We start from the raw sequence: 27,240 nt of genomic DNA on the forward strand, positions 1-27,240 counted from the left end.
CATATTTTATCAATTATTATTACATATTTATGTACATAATTTGTACTTTGATATTACATACAAATCCGGGGTCTAGTGTTGATTAGCTGAAATTGATGACATGACACTCACAAAGAAAACCCATGAGACGCGTATTTTAATGATTGCATTTAAATATAAAGGCTACAGTACAGCATGTTATTGTATTTTATTTAATTTTTGTTGATATGGCTTTCGTGAATTATCAGTTTGTAAATGAATAAGTTAATACATTTAATAATACTGCTAATTACACTAAAAATGAAACACTTGAAAAAATACTTGCATAAAAAGCGAAAAACTGAACAGAAAAAGCAACAATTCTTATTTCGTTCTGTCCGTGTTTGTAACTGAAATACAACAAACCTCAATTGTAGCGTTTAACTATAAGATCCTTTATAGTCGGCCGACAATTGTTGCAGGAAAGAGAGAAAAAAGAACATTGTTGAAAGTTTCGTGTGGTGTTAATCTATACGTGTACTTGGAAATCTCAAGTCAAGTCAAACAAATGACGGATCTCATGTTACTCAAGACCTGCACAAAGGGACCAACCAAGGTAGTAACAGTTCTGCTGAACAGAAGCATTAGATTGCAGGGTTCTTAACCCGAGAGCACGCTCGCGGCGACATCTTACGAGAGGAGGCGCGCGCGGTCAAAATGACCGCAATCGAATATTTAGGTCTATTGGGCTAGTTTCATCATATTTTTATTTTTTTTATATTTTTTTGTTTCCTTGTATTTTTTACATTCATTTTCATTTTTTTAATACAATATAGGAAAGCTGGTACATATGAATTTTCACAGTTTAAAAAAAAAAGTTTTGTTCCTTCTGTAAAAATATATGAGGCGAAGAAAACACGATTTTACCAAAATTTATTAGGTAATATTTTTTGGTTCTATTTATTTTTTATTGTAAGAATACAATATAATTATGAAAAAATGATAATTGTATATACCTTTGATGCAAAGGTTTTAGAAAGAAGGCAATTGTGATACTAAAAGGTATTTACAATTGTCTATGTTTACTACTGTTTTTTTTTTTATTTATTTCACCTCTTTACTATAGCCTGACAAGTGAAGTCCCGATATGTGCAGATCGCTGCGGAGCACTTCCTATTACGTCATCCTCTCCACCACTCTTCTACGTACTGGCCTGACCTTGAGACTACGAGTGGTGCCAACTAGGCAAAATTAAGCTAAAACAAATATGATAAACTATTTTTACTGTGTAGATTGTCGGTGCCAGCTCATATCAGTTTATCAGTGGTTCATTTGATTTAATCCGGTCTTTGAAAATGCGTGCGGTGCGCGGATCGTAAACTAGTATTACGCACGCGCGTTAAGGTTTATAACGAAGAGAAACTACTGGGCGAATGACTTCATTTTCTGAATGCGACATCGAGCAGTGGCCTGGTTTTTTTTAAAGCCGAGTGGGGTGGGGGTTATTTTGTTTATCGTACAACAATCACTACGAGAAGGCAATCTGATAACACGCTTGCCTGTGTTCTTTTTTAAATCACTGAAATGTTCTTGCTCTTTACTCTTGGCTGCATATTTTTGAAATGCAAAAATCAAATCATGCTGGATCCAACGAAATCCACAATCTGCTCTGGAAAGACCCTTAGAGGACAGGCCAGAGAAATTTTTTACAATGTTGCAACATATTTGCGAAATCAGAAGGAGTTACATAAACTTAAGTATAATGTTGTCGAGTACACAAGCGCCGCGACGGGAGTATTTAAATGGATGGTTTCTCAAGTTTTAAAAGGATTGGATTCATTTGTTGTTTTAAGTCCACTTTATGCACAGTAAGGCTAATCGGGACTGGACGTACAGTTTAAAGTGGGATCCGAACCACTATATGCCTCCACCGGGAATTGAACCCGGCATCCCTTGATTACAAGGCGACGACGCTACCACTGCGCCATCGGTGAGTTCAAGTTTTAAAAGAAGGAAAAGAGTCGTTGGCGAAAGGTGAGCTGAAGTTCTGTACTCCCAGGAAGAATCGAATACAAATTTCGTTCAAAATCCTCAGACCATTCCGCTCCCTCCAGGTTGCAACACTGCGAACCAACGTCGCTGCGGAGAATGGAGTGAGGAAACGTGGTGTGAGCTGGGCAACAGCTATTTTCAGCGTCTTGTTTTTAAACTTGTCAAGTTATACACATCCTCTTCATTGCCATCAAGATTTCCATTTGCAAATTCCGTACATTAAAAAATATGTGCTCACCGCAGATGCAGAATGAATAGTGGTTGAATGTTCCTTCTTTTTCTGATTCACATTAACACCGCACAAGAAACTAAACTAGGCGTTTTTAAATGGTATAAGGCCACTGTATGGCTGGCCAGCGCGTCTTTTACATGTCCATCATGGATAAGGGGTGTAGGAACCAAACAAACACGCTTGCCCAAAAAGGCAAGCAAAGAAAAAAAAATCAGTCAAATCCAGGAACCCATAAATTCTAAAGGGTTCTATTGGGTTCCGCTGCAGGACCGGAATATTTTCTCTCGCACAATTTAAATTCGGTCCAAGTTGCTTATTGTTTCATTGAAAAAAAAAAAGGTTCCTGGACCGTATTTAAATTCAGCCGAAAAAAAAGGTTCCTGGACTGAATTTAAATTGATCTGGCAAAAACGTTCCTGGACCGAATTGAAATACTTTACAGACAAAAAAGTTCTTTACGGTCCAGAACCCGTTTACGCTTGCTGATTTTCCCTCCTGGACCGGAATTGAATTTATTTAAAATTCCTGGACCTCTAGCAATCCTGTTTGATGGTAATAGGCTCACTCGAGAAATGATACAATTACGTATAAACGAAACAAAAGTATAAGGGATACGCTAATGAGTAAGGTTAACCAGCCGTTTATACTTGACTACAGCCCTGTATAAAAGTAACAATTACTTTTAAGGAACACTTAAAAGTTACTTGAAAAAGTATGAGTTCTTCCTTGGATGAAGCAACTACAGATTTAACGTATTATTAAAAGTAAAAACTACCTACGTCAACTTTTTACCAGAATGGCAAACTATAAAAATTCAATATGATAGTATCTCACCAGTTACACACGCTTTGCCTGCTTGCCTGGCGGAGTGGTCAGCGTAACGCGTTATGAAGCCAGAGGTCCTACTTTCGAACCCTGGAATCGTTTTTGACTCACCACCCCTTAATCAGTCCTTCATTCATGTTCATCGTCGCGATTGGCACAAGAGGTAGAAAAGCGACGTACAATAACAAATATTTGATTTTGATTTATCTCACATCGCTTTTCCTCCACTTTTGAGTAATCGCGAAGACAGGATGAGTGATGATATGATGAAATAGATGAAGGGACACTGCAATGTTTCTGACTCTGACCCTGACTCTTCCAGGTTTTCGAGACTAAGAACCTTTTTTTCATTTTTTTTAAAAAAAAGGCCAAAAATGTTTATAAAAAAGTATGTAGTAATATTATTAGAAAATAAAAGCATCTATATGTCGAGTAAAGTTTGCTTTGTGAAAATAAAATAAAATTGTTTCAGTAAACCCATATATTTCAGTTTTCTGAAAGACTGGGTAACGTCATAAATTTATGTCACAATTACAAAAAAATGTATTTTCTGTAGCTGAAAATTGAGATGGGCGAGGAATATTATGAAATTAAATAACTTTCATAAAGGAAAATGATATCACATGAAATGATAGAGTTACATATTTGAAGGTGCTAATAAAATAATTAAAAAATGAATGTAAATTTGTCTGAATCTCACACCCGTCATAATGAAATTGCCCTTAATCAAGTTTTTTGAATATTCACATCACATGTAAAAGACACAACGAGAATAGGAAACTGAATAGTGTTTACCAAAGGTGAGTTGATTTACGTAATACTTCGCATGTATTCACTTATGTATAACAAAGAATTATTTTTATTTGAAAATTCACACAATTACAGCATAAAACACATTGTACTATTGTAAAATTGAGTAATATATGTATTAATCCTAATATCTACCAAACACAAGTCCAAAAATTGCAACACGAAATTGGTAAATTTTCAATAGCCACTTACTGCAGTAGATTTCTACAAGAAAATAGTTCAAAACATAACCTTTAATCAAGGGGTTCCGGGTTCGATAACCATTGGAGGCACAAGTTGTTCGGATACCACATTAAACTGTAGGTCCGGTCCCAATTAGCGTTACTGTGCATAAAGTGGACTTAAAGCAACAAATCAAATCAAAACATAACCTTTTCCAAGAGTATTTAATACACAATTTATACTGTACCTATCGATTTACTCAGTGCATCAAACTGAAGTACAGTTTATCCACAATAAATTTTGAATTATTGTTTGTCATTTTTTCTCTTTGTTCAAAAACATACCGTTAGTGCGCTGCTACAAAAACGTTGATTTTTTCAAAAACCCAGTAATTTCCCTACTTTTCCAGGATTTCCAGACTGGTTGTCACCCATGCTCAGGCCGGGATACGAACCCTGGACCGCTGGCCTAGTAGCGCACTCTACTAACCACTCTAAACAACCTAGAGATAAAAAAATTCTACTGACACTTTGCTACTGGGAAAATTACCATATTACCTCATTGGTTCTTCAGTTTCTCTGGCTAACAGCTTACCTTGAATTTTGTTTTTCATTAAACGGCGGCAGGATTCAGTCGCCTTAGGGAATCTGAAATCTGCATGTTCTGCACGTATGATTGTACGGTTAGAACGGATTCAAATGCGTAGAACGCATGTTTAGAATTACGCAATGAGAATATGTCAAGGCCAATATACCCCTGATGTCAATATGAGCAAAATAGAGATAACATTTTCTCAGCTGATTATGTTTCCCGACAAGGATACCTATTAGTACTAGTTAAGCAAACTATATTTACATAAAACGTAAGCTTTATAGGGTATGTTGATTAGTATTAAGCCTAGAATTTAATGAGGAGTTCATCTACTTGGAAAACAATTGTGCCACACTGTTTCCTTTTCCCTCTATTCTCCACGCTTGCCAAACTAACTCTCTAGAATTCTTAAACTCGAAGGTTTATGGCTGCAGCAACACAAGCCTTCCATCTGTCCCTATCCTGGGCAAGATCAATCCAATCTTTTCCATCCTTACCCATTTCCTTTAGGCAGGTTTGTTAAACGTCCAAGAACCCATAAATTCTAATGGGTTCTATTGGGTTTCGCTGCAGGACACGAACCACTCTTCTCGCACAATTTAAATTCGGTTTAATTTTTTAAAAAAAGGTTCCTGGACCGTATTTAAATTGAGCCTGAAAAAAGGTTCCTTAAATTCATGCGGAGGCTCCAGAGGTCTGTGAATAGAACAACTTTAATTGTGCCCACCTGGTAGTAAATTCTGCTTCGGTTTGTTTAAATACCGAGTTTGTTCAAGATAAGTTTATCAAACTCGCTTCTTTCTTGTGCCGTTGATATATTTTATCACGTTTGGAAATTCTATCGACTCCTTAGCAGTATGCGTTTGGTGGCAATGTATCCGTAAATCAGTCTTATTTTCATTGTTACGTAGTTGGTCGTCACTCCGTAAAATAAAAACATTGCCAGTCAAAAATATCGTGTGACAAATATAATTTTCTCAGCTGTGCAAATAACGTTTATATTTCGTAATGTATAATTAATGAAAAGTACAAGGGTGGTAGAAAATAGACGATATATCATATTGTTTTAATGGGCATACGAGCTCAATGTATGTGCACACACACACACACACACACACACACACACACACACACACACATATATATATATATATATATATATATATATATATATATATATATATATACGTATGTACGAGGGTCGTTCATGAAGTAATAATTTTTGCTTTTTTGACATAGGTGTGAGCCAGATCATAGAAGAATACATGCCTATATTCTCATTGTTCTACATCAAAAGAAGACATCAAGTAACCTACAGCTATTAATAGGAGATAACACTATATAGTGTTACTCAGAGGACAATAGAAAGTTTTCATCCTTGACTATGCAAGTCCTGTCACATAGTCACTAACATTCTTCTCATCATAATAGGTTTTATTCTTGGAGTTTTGATTTTCCCATTGTTAATCATCTATATTACCTTCTATTACTCTCTATATTATACTCTCTCAACTATTATAATCATATTCTATTATCTGTGTTGCGTTTGAGATTTTCAAAAATATATCTCTTATGGGAAGTATACAAGTTCCATGTATACAATGATATGTCAAGGTTCTACCTGACTCATCTCTTCTACGAACAAAGTACTGGGACGTAAAGAAGATGAAGAAGAGGAATGATAGAAAATAAGGAAAAAGTATCTAAGGAAAAGAAAAAAAGATGAGGAATGGATCGAAAAGAAGAAGGAAGTAATAAGAAGGAAGAAGCTAAAGAAGAATGTACGTTGAGAATCGAGAGAACAAGAAAGAAGAATCTATAACACATTATGGAATAATTAGAAACACTATATACATAAAGTGTATATTATATTTATAAGATCTAAATTAAATGTCAGATCAATCACTATATCATTATTTAGACATGTTCTCAATTAATTAATATTATTGTATCTTTTATATATTTTTATTAGGGTTTGTAAAATTGATATTTATTATACGAATTATTTTTACATATACAGGGTGACTGGTTATTAGATGTATTCCCTGAAAGGGGTTAAAGTAGAGACAATTTGCAATAAATTTGACCATATGATACCGCGTCTGAAAATTAGTAGTTTTCGAGATAATAGAATTTCAATTGTTTTTTTTTTAAAAAATGACAATTTTCCACATAAAAAGATGAATTGAAAAAAAACTGCTGATTGTATGGAACTTATTTCAGCGTTTTCTGATAGGTAACAAATAAGTGGTTCGTTGAAAAAAAAAGTTTTTTTCAAAATAACAATCACATGTAAGTAACGGGTGGGTCTAAACTTACAAGTGATGATAAAAAAATGCACTCTTAGTTTACTTGGCAACGTTTTAATAAAAAAAATGGTATGACACGAAGCGTACAAATTACTTAAATTACTTCCTTGTGTCATCTGCTATCCAACAAGGTACAAATGTTGCTAACATTCACATTTGTGTACAAGAAATAATACTTCATTCATCTTCATGTGAATGGAATCAATGAACAATACAATTAAAGAACATTACACGTCTTGCTCAAAGTGGGCACCTCCGTTACGAATGCAGGCACGCAGGTTTTTACGGACATTTCGTCTCTTAACTCGTGATGTGATGGTGTCCTTGATGTGTTGACCAGCTGTTAAGATCCTCTCCCTGAGCTCTTCTTGCGAGTTTACCGGTCGGTGTCTTGTCATGTGGCTCCAAATGTAAAAGTCGCAAAGCGTCAAATCGATCGGGGGATCGAGCTGGGCAGTCATCATGCTGATAAATCATGTCACGTCTTGTAGCTAGAGGCTCATCCTCCAACAACATTGCCATCCCGTTCCTCGAAAAATGTTCATAAGTGATGCCATTTAAGATTTGGTGCAGGAAAAATGGCTCGATGAAATGATTGTTGATGACGCCCATCGATACTTCTGCCTGGGCGTGCGACAGTGGCTGGATGAAAATTATTCAAAGAAATGGATTCGCCGAGGCGGCCCGATTCCCTGGCCAGCTCGATCCCCCGATTTGACGCTTTGCGACTTCTACATTTGGAGCCACATGAAAGAATTAGTTTACAAGACACCGGTAAACTCGCAAGAAGAGCTCAGGGAGAGGATCTTAACAGCTGGTCAATACATCAAGGACACCATCACATCACGAGTTAAGAGACCAAATGTCCGTAAAAACCTGCGTGCCTGCATTCGTAACGGAGGTGCCCACTTTGAGCAAGACGTGTAATGTTCTTTAATTGTATTGTTCATTGATTCCATTCACATGAAGATGAATGAAGTATTATTTCTTGTACACAAATGTGAATGTTAGCAACATTTGTACCTTGTTGGATAGCAGATGACACAAGGAAGTAATTTAAGTAATTTGTACGCTTCGTGTCATACCATTTTTTTTATTAATACGTTGCCAAGTAAACTAAGAGTGCATTTTTTTATCATCACTTGTAAGTTTAGACCCACCCGTTACTTACATGTGATTGTTATTTGGAAAAAACTTTTTTTCAACGAACCACTTATTTGTTACCTATCAGAAAACGCTGAAATAAGTTCCATACAATGAGTAGTTTTTCTCAAATCATCTTTTTATGTGGAAAATTGTCATTTTAAAAAAAAACAATTGAAATTCGATTATCTCGAAAACTACTAATTTTCAGACGGGGTATCATATGGTCAAATTTATTGCAAATTGTCTCTACTTTAACCCCTTTCAGGGAATATATCTAATTACCAGTCACCCTGTATAGTGCAGTGTATTCAAAGGAATGCAAAAGGAAACATTCCTATGCACTTAAAGAAGGAGAGGACATTACCGCATCCAGCACTTAGTATGAAAATGAGAGTCAAAATATAAGAACTAAGAAAATTAAAAGGACATAACATCAGACTAGGAACAATACTCAAGATTTGAGAATACTCGGCCTGGACTCTTACATAGATGCCAGGCCCACAAAGGACTGACTAGCTGGACGAGAGGGTGAAGCTAGTGTGAGTGTCGATACGTGGTTGGAGGAATATATACAGTAAAACTTCTCCTAACGGACACCACTGAATAGCGGACACCTCTAAATTACGGACATTTATAAATTCCCCGGCAGAAATACATGTGGTTTGTCACGTGCCAGTTTCGATGACACAATGAATGTTGCAAGGAGGAATGGTTTCTCGGAAGCGACGATAGATGGCAGCACGCCATATAAAGAAGAGCAGAGCTCATTGTACAAACTAGGAGCGGAGAAGAGGAATTATATATATTATAGTAAATTGAGAAATATATAAAAGAAGAGTTCAAATACTATAAAAGAAGTAAAGAGAATGATGTATATAGTAAATTAAAAGAATTAAGAATATGGCCGCAGATGAAACGTTTACGAAAGTCATTAAGCGAGCAAATTAATTCAGAAATGTATCTCATCTCAATTTCTTTTTGATTCTCTGACGAGGAGAACATCGTCAGCTTTTGCATTTGTCCGTTCCCCGGTGGCGCTGTGTCAAATTAGACGCCCCGAAGCACTTTTCGGTTGCGCTTTTTATTAGTCGCACTGGGCCATTGGCAGCGCTCGTTATTAGCGATCCTGGTTATTCCCCTTTGGTCGTCAAATAGGAGGTGGCGCTATTGTCAGTTTAGTCGACCCTACTCTTTCTACAAGTATAGCTTGTATTGTTTGACAAAGAAGCGGGGGGAAAGCGAGCACATAAATAAGATTACGCTTTAATAAAAGAAGAAGAAGCCTTACGATAATCAAAGAAGAAGAAGCCTTTTGATAATAAAAGAAGAAGAAGCCTTACGATAATCAAAGAAGAAGAAGCCTTGTTGATAATAAAAGAAGAAGAAGCCTTTCCATATTAAAAGAAGAAGAAGCTTTTTAAAAGAAGAAGAAGCCCTTTAAAGAAGAAGAAGCTTTTTGATAATAAAAGAAGAAGAAGCCTTTTAAAAGAAGAAGCCATTTAAAAGAAGAAGAAGCCTTTTGATGATAAAAGAAAAGAAGAAGAAAAAGCCTTGTCGATTATACATATATATATTTATATATTTTCTCTGTATTTTGTATAGTTCTCAGAATATAGATCCGCATTTAACTATATCCTCTTGGCTATAAAACGCTTTCTTATTTGGAATTCTCAAATAAAAGAACCTATCCCCTGAGATTAAGATATCTGTAGCCGTGGTAAATAACATTTAAGTACGTACCCACAAGGGGCGCAGCATTAGTGGCGCCCATAACGTGGAGCTTTACCTTACCCACGAATGAGAGGTATAGTGGAACCACGAGCAAAACAACCTGCGCAGACCCGCGACTCCTGTGCACCTTTTCATTTTTGTCACCTTTTGCGAGGCTCCTATCTCGGAAACGAAGCCTCAGTCGTAAAAATGGAACTTAGACTTTTTGCTTGTTTTCGTGTGAGGAATCACCTCCCAAGCGTTGTAAACGACCTTTAGAAACACCCTGTATATTTTCTCTGTATTTTGTATAGTTCTCAGAATATAGATCCGCATTTAACTATATCCTCTTGGCTATAAAACGCTTTCTTATTTGGAATTCTCAAATAAAAGAACCTATCCCCTGAGATTAAGATATCTGTAGCCGTGGTAAATAACATTTAAGTACGTACCCACAAGGGGCGCAGCATTAGTGGCGCCCATAACGTGGAGCTTTACCTTACCCACGAATGAGAGGTAGCAGGTTTAATGGCAATATTACTTCTTAATAACGGACAGCCTGAAAGAAAACTGTCGCAATTCATGGAATTCCTCACAACAATGTCAGAGACAATGGCCAGTATTTCGAACTAGCTCGCATTGCTTCATGTTCCACCGAACGTATTTCTTTTTAAAAGTGCCGTCAGTTTAGCATCTGAACTTGAAACACATATTCAAAAGACAATTGTAAAGAACTTCAAGATTCAGAAAAAAAAATAGATGATTATTTTGGACAATCTCGGTCTGGCCAGAAATAGTTAGAGCCTATTGAAAATGAAAGAGTATTTTGAATGCAGTAATTTAACAAAGGATTACACTACGTGTACTGTATTTTCTTTCTTGAAGTTTGTAATGTATGTAGGGATACTTTAGTAAATTTAAATTCACAGTGTGTAGTACAGTATTTTGTTCTTTGAATGTAGGGGAAAAAAACATTATGTTCGTAAAGTACATACTGTAATATGCTTATCCTATTGTGTAACATCCTACACTTTTTTCTGAATAGCGGACACTTCTTAATAACGGACATTTATTTTTCCCCCAGGCCTGCCCGTTATTGAGAAGTTTTACTGTAATTCTCATTGTTATTGCGTCATCGAAACACAGGTTTATTAACCAATAATAGGACGTTATAGATTGCAGTGAAAACAAATTATACGCATTCAAATGTTGAATTCCAAATGTGTTCAATTTTAGGTTCTATTAATTTTGCATTATATAGTAATAATTAAAAATTTTGAAATAACTAGTAATGTGAAATATGGAAAGATATTTAGTAGAGAACGCTGCGATACTAGAGGTCCCGGATTCGAATCTTCAAAGGTTTTCTATTAAATTCATCATCATTTCTACACTTTCATGATATTTTCATCCCTAAATTTGGATACTACATTTTGTCAGTGTGCGCTGGCATAATTTTCGGTTAGTCATGGCGCATGAGCCATGGAAGCTCCCCTGCTAATCACAACGATGAGGATGATGCAATGATTACATGGATTTGATAAAGGGACTCTTGCAAACATGCCCAAGACTAGATCCCTGAACTGGCAAGCAGATGTCATTTTACTAAGACAATTCACTTTTGACCAAAAGTATCCTTTGCCATAAATTTTGAATGTACATTTTTTTTAGTGTTTAACACCATTTTTCCTTTTTGCCTTTCTTAAGTGAATCGCGGCGACGAGGATGAACGATGGAACATAAATGGACCAATACCCTGACCAGGATTCGAACAAGGAAACTTCGTTGTCGAGGTCGCAAGTAGACTATTAACTAGGGCTGAGGCGATACCACTTTGAACCGATACCCTTACCGATACTCACCGATACCGATACTTGAAAATTCGAATAATTTAAAATATTGATCAATATTGGTGTGGAAATAATCTTCTCCAATTGTATGTATCAATTTACCCAATAAATTTGCTTTAGAATATTCAAGAAATTCATCAGACTATTAAAATAGATATTGCGTAATCACAAAATATAGTTTTCAGTGCAAGATTGGTGCAATATAAAAAAAAGTTTGAATTTTTCATAATTTCCAGGACATTAGACTCCGTGTAAGAGTCGCGCGGCATCTCTTACGAACTCCGCGAAAGACCAATATGCGGGAGAAGTATCGGCTGGTCTACAAGTAGACCACAATCTTATGCTGTGATAAATAGGCTCATAAATTTTCCATGAATTGCCTACCATTACGACATGGCAACTTGAAATAGCTAGTACGATTGGAAACTTTTCATTACGTCTTATCGCAACAGGGTCAGCGAGTTTTTCAAACCGTTTACAACTGAGGAGCGAGTTGCTGTACGAAGTTCATTCTGTGTTAGCTCATCTTGCACTTAGAGCCGCTCTTAAAAGGGAAACTGGGGCAACTGCTCAAGGTCTTTCCCCTAACAGGTACAATACAAAATATACCGGGTGGTCCAAAAGTCCCGGATGGAACAGGACTTTTGAAAATTCACACGTGTAAAAGTCCCACAGTAAAAAAAAATATTTTGGTAAAAAAAACTAAAATTAATAGTAAAATAGTGTACTCTAACTTAATATCTATTACAGGCACAGTAAATAAGGTTCTAAATAGTTCAATATTAAAATTGCCACTGTCGCAATGTACAACGTCCACCAGGCCAAAATACAATAGATTAGGCCCATTGTGAACTTCATGGTAGAATTTCCCCTTCAGAAATCATGATGGACAAAACACAAGGTCCTCCCCTCAAGCGACCTTCTACGAAGGCGACTTCTGAGACATTTTAGTAGTCGATTTTCGATCTGTCCACCGAAATTCTCGGGTTCGAGTGCTAACCTCATAATAGGTGTTCTTTCTAAGTGCCCGTCAATTTCATGTCATCACATCGTCGCGATTAGTCAAAAGTAGGGATGGACGATATCGGAAATTTGATATCGCGATATATCAAGGAAATATCGTCACAGACGATACGATATTTTTTCCGTATCGTGATATCGATGATATATCGTCTCCACGATATAAATCGCCAAATATCGTGGCGATATATCGCTGACACGATAGCTATATATACTATATATCGCTAAAATATAGTGAAGATATATATCGCTCACACGATATATATCGCTAAAATATAGTGACGATATATCGCTGACACGATATATATCGCTAAAATATAGTGAAGATATATCGCTGACACGATATATATCGCTAAAATATAGTGAAGATATATCGCTGACACGATATATATCGCTAACATATCGTGACGATATATCGTCTATATTTTTTCAATATCGCGACATATCTCTGGACGATAGATAGCCCAACACTAATCAAAAGTGAAATAAGTGACGCTAATTAATAGAAATGCAATTAATCAAGAAAGTAGAGCATGGATCTATTTATAGATTGGAAATAAAATATGACAATACAGTAGTATGCCTGCCTATATAATATAGACGGAAGACATGCTATCACATCGAGGGGCTTTAGGTTTGAATCCTGTGGGGATTGTGTGGGCATGCATGTGTAAGGAAACACATTCTGCGTTAACGGAAACATATTGACTTAGCTTATACAAAACTAGGTAAATTTTGTGACTGATGATTTCCTCCGGAAACTGGTAACAACAAGCTACCGTCTACAATACGAATAATAGTCGTGGCAAGCCAAAGTTTTGCAAGTTGCCTTAAAATACTTTTGATATTTCATTTCGCTTTCGACCATCGCGTTGATGAGGATGAGTGATGATTAAAGTGAATGAAGGAACACTCACATTATCAGCAGTGGCGAAGAGTCATAAGAGACCCGGAGGCCGGACCTACCCTCATATATTTGGCTATTACGGATTATTTTATTACTTACAATTTCATTAAACTACGCCTTAATACAAGAAAACTAAAATTCTAGGCCTTACGATAATTTCCACAAATTTCCATCCCTGGCAGGGGCTCTACCGTCGCATGTCAAGCCACTTCTCCGAGGGCCTCAGCTGGTCCCATAACATTCTATGTGATTCATGCGGGAAAGCATAATTTTAGGGGCGCGTTCGCCCGAAATGGACACAGTGAGTCCGGCCTCACGCAGTGATGCTAAACGTAGTACAATTTGAACTTTGTTGGTACCTAGCACCCTGGGTTTGGCATAATGGTAAAATATAGTATCATCTACAAACATGCGTTCCTGGGAAACAGATAAATTGAATTCAGAGGAATATAAAAAAAATCAAAAAAATCGCAGATCTTATTTGTTTCAAACAAAAGGTAGCATGCCGATCCAGCCATATCTGGTCCACAGTCTTCTTTTCATATTTTCTTTATCGTTCCTTATTTAGCTCACGAGGAACATTTTATTGAAGGAAATTGCTAGAAAGTTGGGGTCACAGATAAAAAAAAAGCCGCCGCCTTTTGTAGTCGTCGAATTTTCTCAAACTTTTTCAAGCGTTATATTGAACCAATTATATTGGTTAAACCATTGTATTTAATTTAATGGGGAAAAATACCAATATTGTTTAACTAATCCACAACGCATGTTCGCATCACAACTCCCCCAAAATAGATGCATAAAATGAACTTAAAACCTAAGTCATCCGAGCACAATTTAGTTGCATTTAGCAAAATTTAAGAGTTTAGTTTCTCGATTTACTCCTGTTGCGTTGTGGTTGTTGTTTTATTGTTAAATTTTATCTTTTTCTTTTCGTTCATTTTATTTTTTATTGTTGCTTGATTGATATGGTTTATTTCATTTCGCTTTTTGTGCCACTTTTGGTTAATTTACGAAGATGGGGATGAGAGATGAACGGACACTCAGAAATATCCATACCCCTGGCGTCGTAGCGCGATGTGCTAACCACTCCGCCACGGGGCCCGGCTTTCATTGTTGTGAGCGTGAAGTGAGCAAGGGGAATAATGACTTGTATTACTCTGGAATGCTAAAAGCCTATTACCAGGCATAGGAAGAAAGAAGGGCCATCGAAACATTGAGGACTGCCACTCGAATGACATCTAAAGCATCAATTTACAATAAAATCAAGAAATACGATTTACGAGTTAGCACACATCAAGATTTACTATTCAGGTTAGATGCAAGAATATGTTGTTACATTTTGTAAAATAACTTTAAAGGTTATACTTTTCATATTTTAAAAAAGTCGCGCCCATAACAACACGAACTCACACGCCTGTGCCTACCCTTCCAGCGACACCACGCTTCGCCACTGATTCAGACCGGGACTCGAAGCCGGAAAGTTCAGTGGCGAGATCGAATGTGCACTTAATGCGCTCGGCCTGAGTCTGTAGTTGTCTTGCCGCAAATTCTCCTTTAGAACACAAGGATCACTAACATTATCGACAACACCGAGACTGCAATTGACGCAACGTTAGCACATTGAATAATTATACGATAATAATTATATATAAATAATAATAGCCTTGCAACGAAGGGCAAATTCGTGACAATGTTATAACATTCCTATGGATTATGATAAGTTTCTAATACACTCACGCTTAAATTATATTTTCTTTGTGTTCTAACCATTCTGCAGTAATAGATACACTTGTAGAATTTGATAAAAAAAAACACCTCGATGACGTCATCGCTTTGTAATCAAGGGATTCAGGATTCGACACCCAGTGTGGGCACATGCTGGTTCGTATTCCACTTTAAACTGTTGGTCCAGTCCCGACTAGCCTTTCTGTGCAAAATGCGCACTTAAAACAAAAACTCAACCTGAACTATCTCTAATTTAGATAATTTAATGTATGAGCCCAGAACCCAAATTCATTACATGTTGCTACTTAATATTCTTCTAGCACCGCAGGTGGCATGTTAAGATGTATATAATTGACAATATTTTAATGTTCGATCTTGCTATGTTTAAACTCACTTTGTGTTTGTCCATCAAATATTAACGGTTCATTACTTTTATAGAAAAAATCATTTCATTGGCTTTATCGATATATTCGTATTTTTCGTCGCTGCCTTGTAATCAAGGGGTCCCGGGTTCGATACCCGGTTGAGGCACATGGTGATTCAGATTACACTTGAAGGTGTAGGCCCAGTCCTGATTAGCCTTACTGGGCATAAAGTGGACTTAAAACACCAAGCAGCCAACCAAATATTCGTATTTTCTTTTTCGCTTATATTGCCGTTTAATTTCAATGTTCATTTTGGTTATTTCAAGGTACATTTCTTCCTTCTAGAATAATCCGAAATACGGATAAATATGAAGCGATGAAATAAACGATGGCATATATTTTAACGAAGATTCATCGTTTGACGCACGCTGCACTTTAACCAGTTTATCATATAGAGAGGCAATTTTGCTATGATCTGCATGCAATTATTCTAATAAAATGTCAATCACACGACGAAATTGACGCTTTTTTGTATTACAGTGAATGGAAAACTCAAGTTGTCGATTTAATATGCACAATCGTAAGACTTTAAGGTATCAGATCCGATGTTATTATTGAGAGAGGAACATCGCAACACCGATATCCAGGCCGGGATTCGAACCGGTACCCCTGGCGTCGTAGCGCGCTGTGACAACCACTCCGTCTCGGAGGTCGACATGAATGGTGTCAAAATCACAGGTTAAAAATGAAGACGGTAACTGGAAAGACATGTAAAAAAAGATGTGACCAAGACTTACTACACAGTAAATGTAGAGTATACGTAGTATAAAGTACGGTGAAAATGCCATGAGAATCTATCTTTAAGATATGACATTCATGAATACCAATAGGATTTGCATGAATTGTTAAATTTGTAAAAACGTATATTTTTAGTTGATTTTAATGAGTTCCTTTTTAATTTTATTAATATTATTGTTTCGATACAAGATCTAGAGTTTCTCTACTTGACCACGACGAAAACGAGACAAGTTTGTAAACAAAAAGAGAGCGAAAACAACACTGTCATTTTTAGGCATGATATTGTCAACGAAAAATGCTTCATCATTCTTCAGGCGAGTAGAAACTGCCAAGTACAACGTCTCAATACCGTGCATAATACCTGTGCACCGAGTTATATAACTTCGATAACCGAACGAAAAAACAAGCATGTGTAATCAAAGCAGTTTTATACTCTGCAAAAGCAACAGAATCAGACTGAAGAGTAGACAAGTTCCGAATTAATGAACTATTAATTAGTTCAAGGCTATTCAAAACCGTATTTAACGCCAAACTAAAGAAGTCTAACTTCGACAAACACCAACAGATAAAATGAACTGCATCAACGTAAGTATTGATATCAACCATTCTATTATCTACTTTTGAACATGTAATTGAAGGATACTTGTCTGACGATAAATAAAATCACATTTGTAACTTGTCAACTTTGCTTTACGTCACGTACAAGGGGTTAACGACTGTTACTTCCTGTTCTAAAAATGTTCTACATTTTTACGATGTCAAATTCCGTAGCAAGAAAAGAACCACGCTCTTCAGATGTTTTTTATCACAACAATTCCACTGACAACAATCGCAAAGGAAGATAATAGCACATGCAAACATTGTTTTTGTACTTACCAGTTTGTAGCAAAGGGCATCACATTGTGCTCGGCTAACCACAGACAAATACTTTACGTCTGTCGTTTTAGATTCCACAATCAGTTTTCCACAAAATTCCCAAGTTAGAAGTAATAGCAACACTTTATAAGAAGCACTCATGTTTTCGTTTACACACACACATAAAGTTAACGACACAACAATTCACTATGTGCAAAATCTTAAACTTGACACGTCAGTATAGTTTGAGAATGTATAAAGTAAACACTTCATGTTTGAAAGCGCAAGGGCACTGTCGAATGCCCGGTACAATTCTTTCCGAAGCGCTTGTCAACGACACTTTTGCCCTTGCACACTTTTCTGGTTCCTTGGATGAAAAATTCTGCTGTCAGATGGGAATGACAAAAAAATTAGTCAAATATTATCGAACACACGTGGAACGTGACCGAAAACACACACGTTGATGCACGCGCCGCGCCGTTCTGTCGCTACGAGTTCAACGAATCACGTTGTTCACTGCATCGGGACGGACGAATGAATGAACGTGCAAGAACTTTACGGTGTCGCGTTTCTGCTAGGCGACGAGTTTACGTGTGGCGCACAACGTTGCCGATAACTACCGCGTTGTAACTGAGAGTGCGCTAGGCTGACATTGAAAACTCCCTTTCCGGAAACCGAAGTTTGTTCCGCTCTCGGCAACGATTGTTCGCGTTGCTTCCGTGCCGAGAATAAAGGAGGTACTTTTATCTTTCAACAAACTACGAGTCGAATGCGACCTAGATTCGTTACTATAAATGTCTTAATACTTGCATTGTAGTTAACGTGGGCTCTCGTGAAGTCGAATAGAGTTCTTGTCTTTAGTGTGAACATTTCCGCTTGTCCTCAGATGGGACCAAGCTAGGGCAAACGCAACGAGTTTGTTTAAGTCCACTTCTATGCACAGACCTCTGACTACCACGTGGGAGGCCCGGGTTCGATTCCCGGGGTGAGTGATATCTAAGGTCGGAATTTTGTTTCCCCATAAAGCGGCTCTAGGGCTCATCATATCAATGGGTACCTGGGGGCAACCCTGGGGGGGTAAAGACTGCCGGAGCGTAGTGCTTATCACCTCCAAAATGGCAGACATCGAGAATGTGCTTTCACGGCACGGTGCTATGTGCACGGGGAACTTTACCTTACCTTACCTGTATGCACAGATAGGCTAATTTTGACTGGACCTACAGTTTAAAGTGGGATTCGAACCACTGTGTCTCCACAGGGTGTCATACCCGGGACCCCTTGATTAAAAGGCGACGACGTTACCACTACGCTATCTGTGAGGCCCAAACGCAAAAATGAGTACAGTAGTGGCATGTTTGTTTACGTTTTAAGTTAACATTATGCACAGATAGGCTAATCGGTACTGAGCCTACAGTTTAAAGTAAGATCCGAAACAATGGCGTAGAGCTAACCTCTGTGTCGGAGTGGTTAGCACAGCACCCTACGACGCCAGGGGTTCGGGGATCGAATCCTGACCTAAGCATTGATGTACTGTGTGAGTGTCCCTTCATCGCTTTAATGATGCATCCTCATCGTTGCGATTAAGCAACGTAAAATAACCTAATTCAATGAATCAACCGATGGGACAGTGATAACGTCGTTGCTTCGTAATCAAGGGGTCCCGGGTTTCATATCCGGTGGAGGCACATAATGCTTGGGATGCCAATTTAAACTTCAGGTGCAGTCTCGATTAGAATTTCTGTGCATAAAGTGAACTTAGAAACAAATACACTCGAACCACTAAGTACCTTCACCGGGTGTCAGACAGTGGCGATGCCAGGGAATTTCACGCCAGTGGGCTCATGGGTAGAAATATTCCTCGGTGGATTTTCTCACTCACTATTTTGTCCTTTCTCAGCCCCTCACTTTCTTTCATTTTTGATTTCTCACTTTTTCGATTATTTTCGTATTTCATAGTTAACTTGTCTCACTTTCCCTTTCACATGTTTTTTTATTCTTCTCTATTTTCGTTTTTCCTCTTATTCTTAACAACAGCTTACGCGAGAGAGGTGGCACGCCCACCACTTCTTTCTTTTATCGATTTTTCAGCTGTGAATCTATCTATACAGGGTGTTTCCGGGCTGATGATACAAACTTTCAGGGGTGATGGAAAATGGCACCTGTATAAATTTGAGATAAGGAATCCTGGTCCGGAAACGACTTAGTCGAAAGTTATAAGCGAAAATAGTTTTCGGGATCGATAAGATGAATAGTTACACTCCGAATGCCGTTCAACTTCAAGACACCCCTGGCATCCCTAGAGGGTTGGGGTAGGAAGGGGGTGACTTTTTAAAATAAACGAAAACGACCGATATTAGTGTAGAATTCAAAGTTTTCGGGGTCTCTAAGATGAATAGTTACACTCCGAATGCCGTTCAACTTCAAGACACCCCTGGCACCCCCAGAAGGTTGGGGTTGGAATGGGTGACATGTAAAAATAATCGAAAACGACCGATATTAGTGTAGAATTCAAAGTTTTCGGGGTCTCTAAGGTGAGTAGTTGCACTACCAATGCCGTTCAACTGCAAGATACCACTGACACCCCTAGAAGGTTGGGGTAGGAAGGGGGTGAGATGTAAAAATAATCGAAAACGACCGATATTAGTGTAGAATTCAAAGTTTTCGGGGTCTCTGACATGAATAGTTACACTCCCAATGCCGTTCAACTTCAAGACACCCCTGGCATCCCTAGAGGGTTGGGGTAGGAAGGGGTGACATGTAAAAAAAATCGAAAACGACCGATATTAGTGTAGAATTCAAAGTTTTCGGGGTCTCTAAGGTGAATAGTTACACTCCCAATGCCGTTCAACTGCAAGATACCACTGACACACCTAGAGGGTTGGGGTAGAAAGGGGGTGACATGTAAAAATAATCGAAAACGACCGACATTACTGTAGAATTCAAAGTTTTCGGGGTCTCTGAGATGAATAGTTACACTCCCAATGCCGTTCAACTTCAAGACACCCCTGGCATCACTAGAGAGTTGGGGTAGGAAGGGGTGACAGGTAAAAAAAACGAAAACGACCGATATTAGTGTAGAATTCAAAGTTTTCGGGGTCTCTGAGATGAATAGTTACACTCCCAATGCCGTTCAACTTCAAGACACCCCTGGCATCCCTAGAGGGTTGGAGTAGGAAGGGGTGACATGTAAAAAAATCGAAAACGACCGATATTAGTGTAGAATTCAAAGTTTTCGGGGTCTCTAAGGTGAATAGTTACACTCCCAATGCCGTTCAACTGCAAGATACCCTTGACACACCTAGAGGGTTGGGGTAGGAAGGGGGTGACTTTTAAAAATAATCGAAAACGACCGATATTAGTGTAGAATTCAAAGTTTTCGGGGTCTCTGAGATGAATAGTTACACTCCCAATGCCGTTCAACTTCAAGACACCCCTGGCATCCCTAGAGGGTTGGTGTAGGAAGGGGTGACATGTAAAAAAATCGAAAACGACCGATATTAGTGTAGAATTCAAAGTTTTCGGGGTCTCTAAAGTGAATAGTTACACTCCCAATGCCGTTCAACTGCAAGATACCACTGACACACCTAGAGGGTTGGGGTAGGAAGGGGGTGACATGTAAAAATAATCGAAAACGACCGATATTACTGTAGAATTCAAAGTTTTCGGGGTCTCTGAGATGAATAGTTACACTCCCAATGCCGTTCAACTTCAAGACACCCCTGGCATCCCTAGAGGGTTGGGGTAGGAAGGGATGACAGGTAAAAAAATCGAAAACGACCGATATTAGTGTAGAATTCAAAGTTTTAGGGGTCTCTGAGATGAATAGTTACACTCCCAATGCCGTTCAACTTCAAGACACCCCTGGCATCCCTTGAGAATTGGGGTAGGAAGGGATGACAGGTAAAAAATCGAAAACGACCGATATTAGTGTAGAATTCAAAGTTTTCGGGGTCTCTGAGATGAATAGTTACACTCCCAAAGCCGTTCAACTTCAAGACATCCCTGGCATCCCTAGAGAGTTGGGGTAGGAAGGGGTGACATTTAAAAAAATCGAAAACGACCGATATTAGTGTAGAATCCAAAGTTTTCGGGGTCTCTGAGATGAATAGTTACACTCCCAATGCCGTTCAACTTCAAGACACCCCTGGCATCCCTAGAGGGTTGGGGTAGGAAGGGGTGACATGTAAAAAAAAATCGAAAACGACCGATATTAGTGTAGAATTCAAAGTTTTCGGGGTCTCTAAGGTGAATAGTTACACTCCCAATGCCGTTCAACTGCAAGATACCCTTGACACACCTAGAGTGTTGGGGTAGGAAGGGGTGACTTTTAAAAATAATCGAAAACGACCGATATTAGTGTAGAATTCAAAGTTTTCGGGGTCTCTGAGATGAATAGTTACACTCCCAATGCCGTTCAACTTCAAGACACCCCTGGCATCCCTAGAGGGTTGGTGTAGGAAGGGGTGACATGTAAAGAAAATCGAAAGCGACCGATATTAGTGTAGAATTCAAAGTTTTCGGGGTCTCTAAGGTGAATAGTTACACTCCCAATGGCGTTCAACTGCAAGATACCACTGACGCACCTAGAGGGTTGGGGTAGGAAGGGGGTGACATGTAAAAATAATCGAAAACGACCGATATAAGTGTAGAATTCAAAGTTTTCGGGGTCTGTGAGATGAATAGTTACACTCCCAATGCCGTTCAACTTCAAGACACCCCTGGCATCCCTAGAGAGTTTGAGGTAGGAAGGGGGTGACATGTAAAAATAATCGAAAACGACCGATATTACTGTAGAATTCAAAGTTTTCGGGGTCTCTGAGATGAATAGTTACACTCCCAATGCCGTTCAACTTCAAGACACCCCTGGCATCACTAGAGAGTTGGGGTAGGAAGGGGTGACAGGTAAAAAAATCGAAAACGACCGATATTAGTGTAGAATTCAAAGTTTTCGGGGTCTCTGAGATGAATAGTTACACTCCCAATGCCGTTCAACTTCAAGACACCCCTGGCATCCCTAGAGAGTTGGGGTAGGAAGGGGTGACATTTAAAAAATCGAAAACGACCGATATTAGTGTAGAATTCAAAGTTTTAGGGGTCTCTGAGATGAATAGTTACACTCCCAATGCCGTTCAACTTCGAGACACCCCTGGCATCCCTAGAGGGTTGAAGTAGGAAGGGGCGACATGTAAAAAAATCGAAAACGACCGATATTAGTGTAGAATTCAAAGTTTTCGGGGTCTTTAAGGTGAATAGTTACACTCCCAATGCCGTTCAACTGCAAGATACCCTTGACACACCTAGAGGGTTGGGGTAGGAAGGGGGTGACTTTTAAAAATAATCGAAAACGACCGATATTAGTGTAAAATTCAAAGTTTTCGGGGTCTCTGAGATGAATAGTTACACTCCCAATGCCGTTCAACTTCAAGACACCCCTGGCATCTCTAGAGGGTTTGGGTAGGAAGGGGTGACATGTAAAAAAATCGAAAACGACCGATATTAGTGTAGAATTCAAAGTTTTCGGGGTCTCTAAGGTGAATAGTTACACTCCCAATGCCGTTCAGCTGCAAGATACCACTGACACCCCTAGAAGGTTGGGGTAGGAAGGGGTGACGTAAAAATAATCGAAAACGACTGATATTAGTGTAGAATTCAAAGTTTTCGGGGTCTCTGAGATGAATAGTTACACTCCCAATGCCGTTCAACTTCAAGACACCCCTGGCATCCCTAAAGGGTTGGGGTAGGAAGGAGGTGACATGTAAAAATAATCGAAAACGACCGATATTAGTGTAGAATTCAAAGTTTTCGGGGTCTTTTTAATTGAATAGTTACACTCCCAATGCCGTTCAACTTCAAGACACCCCTGGCATCCCTAGAGAGTTGGGGTAGGAAGAGGTGGCATGTAAAAAAATCGAAAACGACCGATATTAGTGTAGAATTCAAAGTTTTCGGGGTCTCTAAGGTGAATAGTTACAATCCCAATGCCGTTCAACTGCAAGATACCACTGACACCCCTAGAAGGTTGGGGTAGGAAAGGGGTGACATGTAAAAATAATCGAAAACGACTGATATTAGTGTAGAATTCAAAGTTTTCGGGGTCTCTGAGATGAATAGTTACACTCCCAATGCCGTTCAACTTCAAGACACCCCTGGCAACCCTAGAGGGTTGGGGTAGGAAGGGGTGACATGTAAAAAAATCGAAAACGACCGATATTAGTGTAGAATTCAAAGTTTTCGGGGTCTCTAAGGTGAATAGTTACACTCCCAATGCCGTTCAGCTGCAAGGTACCACTGACACCCCTAGAAGGTTGGGGTAGGAAGGTGTGACATGTAAAAATAATCGAAAACGACTGATATTAGTGTAGAATTCAAAGTTTTCGGGGTCTCTGAGATGAATAGTTACACTCCCAATACCGTTCAACTTCAAGACACCCCTGGCATCCCTAGAGGGTTGGGGTAGGAAGGAGGTGACATGTAAAAATAATCGAAAACGACCGATATTAGTGTAGAATTCAAAGTTTTTGGGGTCTTTTTAATTGAATAGTTACACACCCAATGCCGTTCAACTTCAAGACACCCCTGGCATCCCTAGAGAGTTGGGGTAGGAAGAGGTGGCATGTAAAAAAATCGAAAACGACCGATATTAGTGTAGAATTGAAAGTTTTCGGGGTCTCTAAGGTGAATAGTTACACTCCCAATGCCGTTCAACTACAAGATACCACTGACACCCCTAGAAGGTTGGGGTAGGAAAGGGGTGACATGTAAAAATAATCGAAAACGACCGATATTAGTGTAGAATTCAAAGTTTTCAGGGTCTCTGAGATGAATAGTTACACTCCCAATGCCGTTCAACTTCAAGACACCCCTGGCATCCCTAGAGGGTTGGGGTAGGAAGGAGGTGACATGTAAAAAAAATCGAAAACGACCGATATTAGTGTAGAATTCAAAGTTTTCTGGGTCTCTAAGGTGAATAGTTACACTCCCAATGCCGTTCAACTGCAAGATACCACTGACACACCTAGAGGGTTGGGGTAGGAAGGGGGTGACATGTAAAAATAATCGAAAACGACCGATATTACTGTAGAAGTCAAAGTTTTCGGGGTCTCTGAGATGAATAGTTACACTCCCAATGCCGTTCAACTTCAAGACACCCCTGGCGTCCCTAGAGAGTTGGGGTAGGAAGGGGTGACAGATATAAAAAATCGAAAACGACCGATATTAGTGTAGAATTCAAAGTTTTCGGGGTCTCTAAGATGAATAGTTACACTCCCAATGCCGTTCAACTTCAAGACACCCCTGGCACACCTAGAGGTTGTTGTGGGAAGTGGGTGACATGTAAAACGACGGATATTAGTGTGGAATCCATAGTTTTCGTGGTCGCTAAGATTTATAGTGACACTGCCAATGCCGTTCAACTCCAAGTTCATTTTACACTATAGTTACAATTCATTATTTCCTGTCTAATAGAAGATTGGGATAAATAAATACCCGAGCAACGACGGGCAATCAGCTAGTCGAATATACAGGGTGGGCACAAAGTCCCGTGACCCGCCTCCATATTGTGACTGGAATTGCTAAATTATCATTTGTTGCTAATGCATGTATATACGTATTGCATGTTGCAGGTGTAAATCATGGCTGACACAAGTGACTACACCATTGAACAACGCCTGATGGCCAGCGTTGGGTTCACGAAAGGAACGAGCTGGACGAACATAGGAGAATGTGCGAATAGACTTCCTACAGCGGTTTGGACGAGCCCCTCCTCCCGAATTCATATTGCTGCAATGGGAAAAAAGAGATTTTTACCACCGGTAGCGTGAAGGACAAACCACGAAGTGGCACACCGTCCACCAGACAGGAACAGTGCAGAGAGGTAGCCGAATCCGTGGTAAGATCCCCAATAAAGTCGACGAAGAAGAGATCCGCGGAATTGGACATACCTCGGTCCAAAATGCGTAAGGACATAAAGTTGGATTTAAAGGTACAACCATATCGGCCGATGAGTGTTAATAAGTTATCTGACAATGACTCGATGCGCAGGAAGGACGCATGTGCCGCACTGCTTCAGACTTTGACACGGTACCGAAGCGGGGGAGAGTAATCTTTAGTGATGAGTGTACCATTGGTCGGAGCTCCCGGGCACGAAACGTTGTGTTCTGGTCTTATTTTTACTAAGAACTGGAGAACAACCCTCCTCATGTCATGATATGGGCGGGCGTGGACAGTAAACGCCTTTATGATCCTTATTTTATAGACAATGTTGTGAATCAGCATGAATATCTGAACATGCTCCGTAATTGGTTTGTACCTCTCTTGGCAGACATGGGGGTTAGGCAGACATGCTGGTTGCAGCAAGATGATGCGCCCGCTCCTTTTGCAATTCGAGTTCGCGAGTATATCAATGAAGTCTTTCCATAACGTTGGATTGGTCGTGGGTCTCCTGGCTTACCGGCTCCACTTGACTGGCCACCACGCAGCCCTGACCTCACAACGTGTGACAATGCACTATGTGGTTTTATCAAATAAATTGTTGCCAAGGACCATTATGATATTTTTAAAGAATTGAAAGACGCTGTGCGGATAGCGTTCACACACGTTACTCCAGCAATGTTGAGGAAGATGTCACACAGGACATGGCGACGAATAGTTCTGTGTTACGAAAACGATAGGGTTCATACGGACCCTTTGGACAGTTAGTGACAGTTAAGAAGTAGGCATATGATCTGTGAAATACTGGATTGGCATACGTCATACAATATCATATTAGTGGGGGTCACGGGACTTTGTGCTCACTCTGTATAAAGCCCAAATCCCACCACTCACTCACTGACATAAATAGACACCCTGTATATAAAGCCCATCTCACTCACTGATTTCATTTTCTACAAGAAGGAAGCCCCGGAGGCAGAAAAATGCCCGATTACAACCCCCCATGAAATCGTCCCAAAAGACCGAGAAAATTAAAAATTCGCTCACTTTGCCCTTTTTTAAGGGTGAAAATGCCCTTTTTCACGGCCACGGGCATTTCTTGCTGCACATATTATTTCCTTCAATTCTTAATTGTCTAGCTACATTATATTTCTCACAGATCACACACAGATGAATGAACTCCTGGTTTTGAAAAGGTGCTTAAACAAGGGTGACATCTACATAAGAAGAAGATTCAGTCCAAATACAATTACGTATATATTGTTATACTCATTGTGAAAATATCTACATCGCGCTTGTTCTGACTAAATGTTTAGGAGTATAATAACAAACAGCTTGCCGTGCTTGCTGTTGCCCATGGAAACGGACGTTGCTAGGGAACTTAAAGAAAGTTTATTTTCACCCCGAAAAATACTGTAAGTGAATTATGCTAGACTTTTCGAATTTTAAAACATGAGCATCAGAATTTATTACAGAGGAGAGGGAGGACTTTGAGGGGAATGACGGAAAACAATTGTTTTTCAATTAAGTTTACAAATGAAGAGTAAAGGAGTAAAACAAGAAATGTCCATTTTTTTCGATTTTGAGGTTTACAGCTCACTCTGTTGGTTGGAACTGGTACTAAACAACTGTACAAAAGCCACTGGAATGAAATGAGAAATGTGCGTGTAAGAGACGATCGAATATTTGAGGTACTGGGAAAGAACATAGGAAAGATTAGGATTAAAATGTCGTTTTCTCGAAAAACTTGTTTTCTGACATTCCTTGTTCTTTCCCCTTACCCTTCAAATGTGAAATTTTTTTTAAAAAAATATTGCCTTTTCAATTTAATGTTGCTATTGAATTCGTTTATATGGCGTCCCCGATGGCGCAGTGGTAGCGTCGTCGCCTTGTCATCAAGGGGTCCGGGATTCGATACCCGGTGGAGACACATCGTGGTTCGGATCCCACTTTAAACTGTAGGTCCAGTCCTGATTAGCCTATCTGTGCATAAAGT

General features: G+C 39.1%; 1 protein-coding gene across 1 annotated transcript in view; it reads right to left on the reverse strand.

Moving 5' to 3' along the window:
• Positions 1 to 17,833, reverse strand: part of LOC145979394 (tyrosine-protein kinase receptor torso-like) — a 610,025-nt gene extending 592,192 nt beyond the window's left edge. Inside the window, exon 1 of the mRNA XM_083112263.1 lies at positions 17,337 to 17,833. Within this exon, the coding sequence (XP_082968389.1) occupies positions 17,337 to 17,477 (141 nt within the window). The 5' untranslated portion in view covers positions 17,478 to 17,833. The remainder of the gene's footprint in view (positions 1 to 17,336) is intronic.
• Between the last annotated feature and the right edge of the window lie 9,407 nt (positions 17,834 to 27,240).

Source organism: Lepisma saccharinum, chromosome 26, assembly GCF_977018435.1.
Source record: "Lepisma saccharinum chromosome 26, izLepSacc3.1, whole genome shotgun sequence".
Classification (NCBI taxonomy): domain Eukaryota; kingdom Metazoa; phylum Arthropoda; class Insecta; order Zygentoma; family Lepismatidae; genus Lepisma; species Lepisma saccharinum.